The 10,577-nt window shown below is 34.4% G+C and overlaps 1 protein-coding gene across 1 annotated transcript; it reads right to left on the bottom strand.

Moving 5' to 3' along the window:
- Positions 1–8,988: 8,988 nt before the first annotated feature.
- LOC145619609 (uncharacterized) lies at positions 8,989–9,708 on the bottom strand. The gene has a single exon (XM_081674320.1). It carries the CDS (start codon positions 9,706–9,708, stop codon positions 8,989–8,991), a length of 720 nt encoding a protein of 239 aa, XP_081530446.1.
- Between the last annotated feature and the right edge of the window lie 869 nt (positions 9,709–10,577).

Raw genomic sequence — 10,577 nt, 5'->3', positions numbered from 1 at the left:
TAAAGAAACTAAAGCAAAATGAAGCTAATGAACTCTTTTTTTTTTTTTTTTTTTTTTTGATTAGAGAAAATAAACTTGAAAAATATAGCTAAACTTAAGAAATAAACTTTTTTTTTTGGGTTTTAAGATAGAATAGGAATATTTAAGCAATTAAACTAATATTTTTAACAAAGATAATAATGACAACAATACTTGAAATATTTTTGTGTTTTTTTTAGGAATTAAAGATGATAACAATACTTAAATAAAAATAGCAACTTAATTATAAGATGCTTTTTAATAAGCTAATAACTTAATAATAAAGCGAAATTAGAGAGATTTTAACTAAAACAAAGATTAGAGGAGAATTTTTAGAGAGAAAAGTTGTAAGAATTTTTGGTGTGTTTAAAACTTGAGAATTAGGGGGGTATTTATAGGAAAATAAAGGGGTTAATTTGTAAATAAAAAAAAGTAAATAAGTTAAAATTCAAGGATTACTTTGGTAAATATCAAGATTTTGGTAATAATGAGAATCTTGATATTAAATTCTCTTGTTTTACATGTAACTAGGGATGGCAATCCAGTCCGAATCCGACCCTACTCTGCCCCGATCCGAGGTAAAAAATCCGCTCCGAGTCCGAAAAAAAAGTAATCCGAGTTCGACTCCGTTAAAATAATCCGACTCCGAGTCGGAGGAGGGTCGGAGTCGGATCCTAAAAAAAATCCGACTTCGACAAATGTCCGACTTTGACGGATTATCCGACTCCGACTCCAATAGATAGTGGATTTTTGTGTGGGTCATGGTGGCATTGGGTGTGGGTTGTCAAGGCCCAAATAGCCCAACATCTCAAAGTATATTAAATAATGTAAAAGAAACTCGGAGTCGGAGTCGGAGGTCGGATATTGAAGTCGGAGTCGGAGTCGGATTTCGGAGTCAGATGTCGGAGTCGGAGTCAGATGTCGGATTTAACATCCGACTTCTTGTCGGATCGGAGCGGTCCGACCCGTTGCCATCCCTACATGTAACAAACCTGCTAATCTGTTTTGCAACGCTTAAACTGATAATATAAAGAAAACCGTAATAAAATCAACTCTAATATTCACATAATAAAAAGGTTCTAATGCCATGGTATATATATATATATATATATATATATATATATATATATATATATATATATATATATATATATATATATATATATATATATATATATATATAAAATATGTATGACAAAGTCGTGTCATAACTCAAAAAAAAAATAATACTCACATGGTATACAAAAAAAGAGTGCCTAAATTTAATTAGTCACTATTATACTCACCAAGGTATTAAAACAACACTTATATAATTAAAAAAAAAGTTAGCTCTGAGTTGTCAGCTCTAAAAGATCCACAAAGACAATAGGTTACAATACTAAAAGGGTTGGACAAAATATCTCAGAGTTAGTAAAAAAAAAAAGTAAAAGAGAAATAACCCCTACCCTTATCAGATAGTACATATAAATTTACCCAAGAACATCTGAACAGACGACAAAACCTTATACATACGAGCATTTTAAATAATAACCCTTACTGAAAAAAAGTGGATCATATAAAACCATAAGATTGACATGGTCAACGTGAAAATACATCATACAATATTAAGTCACACGACATAAATTTAAGGTGGTCAAGAGTAAAATATATTCCCTTAACCGAATGACCTTTAAAAAAAAGTGAACTCTTATCTTACTTTACTCTACTAAAACACAAATTTATATTTATCATAGTCGCAAAAAACAAAGACAAAAGATACAAAATTAGATCAAAACAACCGGAAAACAAATAAAACGGAAGCCAAATATATGTCGGCAAAGTAAATTTTCATAACATAAATTACTATTTGGAATAGTGCCAAATAGTGTTTGCATAGTGTCAAATAGTGTTTCGAATAGTAAAATACAATACATGACGCGTATGAAATCCTGCTGTCCCAATTGGCGTCGAATAAATATTGATACAATTGATCCAAATTGAAATTTATTGGATACCACATTAACCGCGGGGGATAAAAAAAAGGTAACGTTAATTCACTATTGACAATTGCTTATCAAAATTGAAGAAGGAATACACAAACTAGACTGTAATATACAACATTAATAATAATAAGAAAAATAAACAAATAAATAAATAAAAAAAAATTAAAAAAAAAATAAGAAGGATGTCAGACGTTCCATGCAATCATGCATGAACTTCCAACAACAACAACACACAAAAAACAAAAAAAAGAAAAAGAAAAGAAAGTAATGGCTAACATGCAACGAAATGTAAATGTTAAAGAAAATGTCAGAGCAACATCTTTTAATCAGTTAAGAAGGACGTAACGAAATGAAAACATGATCCGATATTATCGCTGAAAAAAAAACTATTCATCTGAAACTCAACGTAACAAACATACACAATTATACAAAATTATACATACGTATCCCTCGTTTACTCTCGTCCATACAACACCTAGATAAATATGGACGGGTTACGTCCGAACTTGTATTTATCGGATCAAGTATTAACTGCGGAACAAAAAGATAACAAAGATATTAGAACAAGCGTACATAAAAGGAGGTCCCTTTAGCACTACAACATATAGTACCCATTTAGGTGTGGGAATGTTTGTCATTTTCCTATATTGGTTGGACATGAGTCTTTAGAGTAATGGACTTTATAGCATAGGTAAACTGGTCATATAATAGGGTAGTTGTAGACACCCATCTGTGTCTCCCCAAAACCAAACCCAGTGATGAATACCTGTCACGTCAAACCATAATCGAATAAGGTGAAAGTGTGAAAAGTCAAGTGTTGCGGTTAGTTTTTGTTAAAATTCTTTCTTTCTGTTTTCGAAAAGCCACTCTATTTTATGAAAACGTCCATTCCAGTTTAGTTTGGTCCATGATAAGGGTCCAATAATGGTGTAGTTGGATAGGTCTTGAAAAGACCTTTCCAACGATATATTATAAGCCCAATTCCGATGAATAACGAGGAAGTTATGGCCAAAATACTAAACTGGGCCCAAACCTGATTTTACCTACAACCCAATGATCATGAGGAGGGTCCAAAGGTTTAATCCTATTCCTAAACTAATTAGGATTGATTAGAATTTTCTATAAGTTTCTAAAATATCTTAATTATCCTTTTTTGAAAAGATAAGATCATAGAGTTTGAATTTAAATTAAACTTTCCTTCTTTAAAAACTTTCCTAATTCTATTTGAATTTAAACATGTTCAAAGACAGTCACATATTATTTTTGTGCCTCATATATTTTATCCAAATTTTATATGGTTGGATAGACCTTGAAATTATCTTTCCAATGATGTATTATAATATTAAATCCGAGCTATAACGAAAAAGATATGAAAGATATACGAAACTCTATCCAAAACTGACACCCTTTCACTATTTCGGCCATATCTTTTTATCTACAAAAGATTTTAATCTGATTCTAATTGCATTAGAAAGTAGACTTCAAGAGATTTCCAATGACATATTATATGACTTATTTGGACTTCTAGATCAAAAGATATGATAAAAACAAAATCCGCAAAAAACTGTCTTGTCGTGAAACGACAAGCCTGTCGCCTCGCGACAAGATAAATTTCTGGCGACAGGTCTAGTTTTCTGGCGACAGAGTGGAGTTTTATTCTTTATCAAATTCTATGATTTTTCGGACTATTTTCTTATAAATAGGGTCCTCGACCTCTGTTTTTATTCATCAATTCTCTCAATCAATTCTCTCTATTCTCTCATTAAGAATTACTTAATTCTTTTCTTTTATCTCTTTCTAAACCAACCTTTTAAACACAATACCGCATACACAAGACTTAGAATCATCTAGCCAAGTTTGAATTTGCCTTCGCCCTAGACGTGAAAGGTTTATACTTTTCTGAGGGTTTGGTCCCAAATCCAGTCTAAACTTTTTAACTCTTTCTTTCAATAATTTAATTTAATTCTTTGATTTATTATTTTCATTGAAGTTTACTAACTTGTGTATTTTGTTATTAGAAAGAGGTACGAGGCTTCAAAGTAAGTAGATTAGCTTACTCTCTATTTCTTTCACAATGTAGAAAGCATGTTTATTATTGTTTTATGATTCCTAGTATCATGTTAGGATGCTTTTAATGCTTTCTAGTATCATGTTAGGATGTTACTTTATTGCTTTCTAGTATCATGTTTAGGGTGCCTTTACTCTTTTCTAATATTGCAATATCATGTTAGTACCATGTTAGGTTTAAAGCTTTGATTTTTATTGCTTAGTGACATGCTAGGATTTGTTATTAATCTTGTTAGTATCATGCCTAGGATCTTGCTAATATATTTAAGCTTTATTATGCCTTAACATGATTTTGACTATTATTACTGTTATTATTATTATAATATTGTTTATTATTATGTTGCTTGATTATATTATTGTTATTGCTTGATCATACCTTTTATGCTTGTTAAAGGGAATTTGTATTTGAAATCACGCTTAATAAGATAATTATTAATCTGGTTTAGGCTAATGTGATTTTAACTCAAGTGATCGCCAATAATAGTTTTATTTGTGCATTAATATTCAACCAACATAGATAAACATGATAGGTTTAATATAATGTTTGTATGTTATTTGAAAAGCTCACATGAATTCGAGCAGAACAAAGTAGAGACCTATTTTATAGGGCGGGTCCTTTCTTTTGTAGATTGGATTCGTACCCTCATCCCCGAACCCTATTTGGTTCAAGACCTTATGGAGTTGATGGTCCTTTTGGATTGTCTTTTGGGTTTACAAGTTCCTAAAACTTGTTGGCGACTCTTTTGCTCTCTTTTCTTTTCCTTTGGAACGCCACCATACTTTAGTGTATGATCACAGTGGGGTTCAAGTTTGGGATCATAATGCTTGAAATATTCCCTACAGTAGTACACAAATCACAAAAAAAAATCACTAGATAAAATGAAAAAACACTCTAACAGTTTAAGTGAACAAATTAATATACTTACTATACTCTAAAGGGTTAAACGATACTTGTTTATAAGGAAAATGACATATTCCCCTAGCGAGACAAAAATATATTTTACTTTATACTATACAATTATTATACATATACGTGCAAAAATACGGTCTAAAATACTTACTTTTTACTATAAAAAGAAATTACCCTTATCCAAAATCTCCACTCACCACTTAATTCTTATCTTTTTCCATCTTCCTCCTTACCCGAAAAAATCAAACAAAAACCACCATTAAACTCAACCACCATGTTTCAAGAAAACCAAGAAGATCAGCCTGTCTTTACATTTGAGGAAGACATGAGGATGATAAGGGTGTATTTCATGTACATTGTGGGGCTAGTGGTCCTCCTAATGGCCATATTAATTTACTTGTTAATCCACAAGTAAAAACCCGAAAATTACTTCGGTGGAGCAGGGTAATAATGCATGTGGTGTGAGCTGTACTTCAATATTTTGTAATTTAGTAATTTAGAAGTACAAATTGTAACATGTATTTTGGAAATTATGAATAAAAATCATTATTATTACTCGTTTCCTTCGTTTTATGTAATAAAACAAACGTCATTAAGTTTATAAAAATAATTAGCAAAATAATAATTATTATTTGCAAAAAACAATAATTATAGTAATAAAAATAATTAATAGTGATAATTAAAAAGGTAGGATCAAAATTTGGTGTCTACAGATTGCCCCACATTGATTGAGTTTAAATAAAACGATAACCAATGTTTGAGAAAAGACACAAAATTTTGATGTACGTACATTTCTAAAAAAAAAAGGGAGGAAAATCCTAATTGATTTTCATTTAAACATTAGCTTGAGTGCAGTTGAAAAACTGGCTGAAGAATAAAGTGAAATTCTCACTCAATTGCAACACAAATGTTGGCTTGGGTGCAGTTGAAAAACTGGCTGAAAAATAGAGTGAAATCCTCACTCAGTTGCAACACAAATGTTGGCTTGGGTGTAGTTGAAAAACTGGCTAAAAAAATAGAGTGAAATTCTCACTCAGTTGCAACACAAATGTTGGCTTGGGTGCAGTTGAAAAAATGGCCGAAAAATAGAGTGAAATTCTCACTTAGTTGCAACACAAATGTTGGCTTGGGTGTAGTTGAAAAATTGGCTTAACCTTGCAGAAGATCAAAACTCCAATTTGCACGAGCTTGAAGAAAAATAACAATCATTCTTGAAAAACAGTTTAAGGATTTCGGATGCAAAAATAGCAGGTGGTTTGTACTGAGTTTTCGGAAAAGTAAACTCCCTCGGCCTTTTCTTCCTGGCTCCATTACTAACACCAACCCTATAAAAGGAGGTGGTACTCATTCTTTTCTACACCAAATCAAACTTCCTTCTTCTTCTTTCAAGCTTCTTGAGTCTTATTTCTTCTCTCCTCAAATTTTTAAGAAAAAATGAGTGCCTTTTTTTCAAGAATTAAATGAAATCAGTGGAGCTAGAAAGCTCCAGCTAAAAGGGGTGGTAGATTATATTTCTCCACCTCGCCTTTCTCCTTATACAAGTGTCTTCACCAGAACCATCACCCCTCTCCTAGTTATTCAACCGGTATGATATGATTCATGCTGCTGTTGAATTTTGGGATGAAGAACGCCATGTTTTTCGTTTTGGAGAGACGGAAATGACTCCTCTTCTAGAAGAAGTGGTGGGTTTACTAGGTCTTTATAAAGAAGGCCGTGTGATTACACTTGCTGACCCAAGGGTAACCAATGCGGCCATGAGGGATTTTCTTGGCATACCATTAAATATGGAAAGCAATTATCGCCTGCTTGACAGCTTAATGTTAGAGAATTTCCTTGAAACCTTCTCTTTATCTCATTGGGAATCTGCCAACAATGAGGATTTCAAAAGGTGCCAAAAAAGAGCTTGCATCCTTTTATTGCTCGGCCTTGTTTTTCTCAAAGAATCATTATTTTCCTGTCATGTTCGTTGCCTTTCTTTGCTGTCACAGATTGAGTCAGGGAACCATTTAGGGCCTCTTATCCTAGGGGAACTTATGATGGGGCTTGACCATCTGAAACAAAATCCAGGTGGTTTCGTTAAAGGGTGTCCGATTGTGCTTCAACTTTGGTTATGCGAGAAATTTAAGCTGTCTAGACCACCTTTTCGAACTCCTTACCAAACCCGACATATTCAGGAGAGAGGCTTTTTTCCTATATTCCGTCAATGTTGCAACCAAGGTGGATGGACAGACCTTTTTGCCGCAGCTGACGTGGAATGGATCATTTCATTTCTCAATATAAATTCCATAACAATTAGTACTAGCAGACGCAGGGGTGTTCAACTTCCAGGATTATGTCGTGTCACCTTCGATCTTCCTTGGAGATGCTTGAGACAAGCGGGCCAACTCCAACGACTCCTAGAGCTTCATGAGCTTCCAGTGGTACCTTGTACCACCTATGAAATCGGTAATGTGGAAGCTCTTAGGGCATCATCTCGTGTATGGCAATTTGCACGAATGATCTCTGCGTTTACAGTCCTTGAGAACGATGTTCCAACCCCATCCTACACAACATGGTTGTTGGAAGACCTCGAGGGTGATGCTTGAATCAATCCTTAGAAGAACTTCCTTATTGTAATTCAATACTTGTACTTGTGTTTCCTTTGTTTATGTATTTTCAATTCCAAAAGAAAAATCGTATCCGAAGGCGTTGGTCTTTAGGGTATGGTGTATGTGGTTGTTGTTTTCATGGTTAAAAGTGGATGTAATCTCGCTAAAAAAGCGAGAGAGTTTGTGTTAAAAAAAAAAGTTTGTTCGTTGTAATCATATTTTGTTAAGTATTGACTTGATCATGATCTTTTAATAATAATGAATATTTCTACATGACCATTAAGCATGCAAGGCAAACATGAATGAAATCTAAACTTTAACATGATACACATAACTATCTAAAGCTAGTAGGAGATTCAAGTTTTTTTTTTTTTTTTTTGCGAATCCCACAAATACAACACTGTACCAATCAAGCATAATACTTTTTTAACTGATCAAGGTTGGTGAAATGAACAAATTCATTTCCATCAAGATCCATCAATTTTACTGCTCCCGCTAGTGTAAGATGTTTGACCAGGAAGGGACCAGACCAGTTTGGCTTGAACTTTCCACGTGGATCATGAATCGGTGCTCGATTTTCCTTAAGTACCAAATCTCCTTCTTGGATATTCCTTTCCCTGACCTTTTTATTAAAAGCCCGAGCAATGCGTCTTTGATAAATTTGAATGTTGTGAAGGGCTTGTAACCTTCGTTCACTTGCCAAAGAAAGTTCATCATATCGTTCTTTAAACCATTGTTCTTTAGATATCTCGCTTTCATTCATTACACGAAGCGATTGAATCTCCGTTTCGATTGGAAGAAGTGGATCCATTCCATATACCAAAGAATATGGAGTAGTCCCAGTTGGTGTTCGAATGGAAATTCTGTATCCCCAAAGTGCATAGGGAAGTTTATCAGGCCATTCTCGAGCCCTATCTGTCATCTTAGCGATTATCGTCTTGATGGTTTTGTTAGCTGCTTCAACAGCTCCATTGGTTTGAGGACGATATGGTGATGATTGGTGATATCTGATTTTGTACTTCTCAAGGGTTTCTTTGAGATGGCCTTCAAATTGTGAACCATTGTCGGAAATAATTTCAAAAGGTATCCCATACCAACAGATAATGTTATTGATTACAAATTTTGAAACTTGTTTTGCCCCTAGTTTCGAATATGATGATGCCTCCACCCATTTCGAAAAGTAATCGACAGCAACCAATATATATTGATGCCCGTTCGAAGCTTTCGGATGTATTTGCCCAATGATATCTATGCCCCAGCTGGAAAAAGGCCATGGTGAAGCAAAATTATTTAGGCTAACTGGCGGCATATGATTAAGGTTTGAAAATAGCTGACATTTTTTGCATGTTCGTACAAAATGGATGCAATCACTTTCCAAAGTGGTCCAATAATACCCTGCTCGCAGAATCTTCTGAGCAAGCATTCATCCATTCATATGAGGCCCACATTCTCCCCCATGTACCTCTTCCATGATCCTTTGTGTCTGCTCCCCATCGATGCATAATTGCAAATTTCCATCGAAACTTTTATGATACAACAAACCTTTCAATATTGTGAAATGGGATGCTAGCCTTCGAATAGTCAACTGATCCTTCTTGTGACTTCCTTTAGGATATTCTCCATCGATTAAATACTTCTTAACATCAGTATACCAAGCATCCTCATTATCTTCTTGGGTCAATAAAGCAATTGTTAGTTCAAAATTAACCACTGGAATTTCTTTTTCTACAATTGTTACTGACTGTACCTTCACATCATCATCCCAAGTTAAATTTACCGACAAATTTGCCAAAGCATCGGTGAAACTGTTTTGTTCGCGAAGGAGATGTTTGAACTCTATTTCTTCAAAGAATGGGATAAATTGTTGAAGATACTCCGTGTACATTTGCAACCTTTCGTCCCGAACTTTCCAAGCTCCAATAGTCTGGGAAATTATGAGAAAAGAATCACCGTACACCGTGAGATTTTTCGCACCAGCTGCTAACGCTGCTTTGATTCCATAGATGCAGGCTTCATATTCAGCCGTGTTATTTGTCGTTGGAAAACTAAGCTTCACAGCGAACGGAATATGTACTCCATAAGGATCGATCAATAATACTCCTGCACCATTGCCCTTCCTGTTAGAGGCTCCATCGAAATACATCTTCTATTGTGACGTACTAAGACAGAAAATATGTTCATCTGGAAAATCATCATTAAATTCATCACCCGATATAGGTCCATTAGCCAAAGCTTCAGATATAGCCCTCCCTTTGACAGACTTTTGATTCACACACTGGATGTCAAATTCTGACAATATCGCATGCCATCTTGCTATTCTTTCACTTAAAATTGGCTTCTCAAAAATGTACTTGATTGGATCTAACCTCAAAACCAGATAAGTAGTATGTGCTTGCAAATAATGTCAAAGCTTCTTGGTTGCGTAAATAAGGGCAATGCAAGCTCTTTCCAAAGGAGTGTATCTATTTTCATACTCAAGGAACTTTTTTACTGAGGTAGTAGATAGCTATTTCCTTCCTTGTACCCTCTTGATACTGAGCCAAAAGAGCTCCCATGGCCTTTTCCGTGATAGTAAGATATAATATCAAGGGTTGCCCTGGCTTCGGCGGCATTAAAACTGGAGGATTGGAGAGATATTCTTTCATTGAATTAAATGAGGCTTGGCATTCGTCATTCCATTTTGTAGGAACATTTTTCTTAAGTAACTATAGGTTCACACCGAGTTGTCAATTGCGATATGAACCTACTAATATATTGAATTCGACCAAGAAATCCCCGAATCTCCTTTTCTGTCCTTGGCGGAGGAAGCTCTTGTATGGCCTTTACCTTGTCAGAATTGACCTTAATTCCGTCTTGACTTAAAACGAAGCCTAAAAGTTTTCCCGAAGTTACTCCAAATACACATTTCTGAGGATTCAATCTCATATTGTATCACCTGATTCTATCGAAGAATGATTTTAAAGCATCAAGGTGCGTCACACGATCGTGACTTTTGACAATCATGTCATCAAC

The sequence above is a fragment of the Chenopodium album genome, chromosome 27, assembly GCF_948465745.1.
Source record: "Chenopodium album chromosome 27, dcCheAlbu1.1, whole genome shotgun sequence".
Lineage (NCBI taxonomy): Eukaryota > Viridiplantae > Streptophyta > Magnoliopsida > Caryophyllales > Amaranthaceae > Chenopodium > Chenopodium album.
The sequence above is the reverse complement of the archived record's forward strand: the minus strand, read 5'-3'. Positions and strand labels throughout refer to the sequence as shown.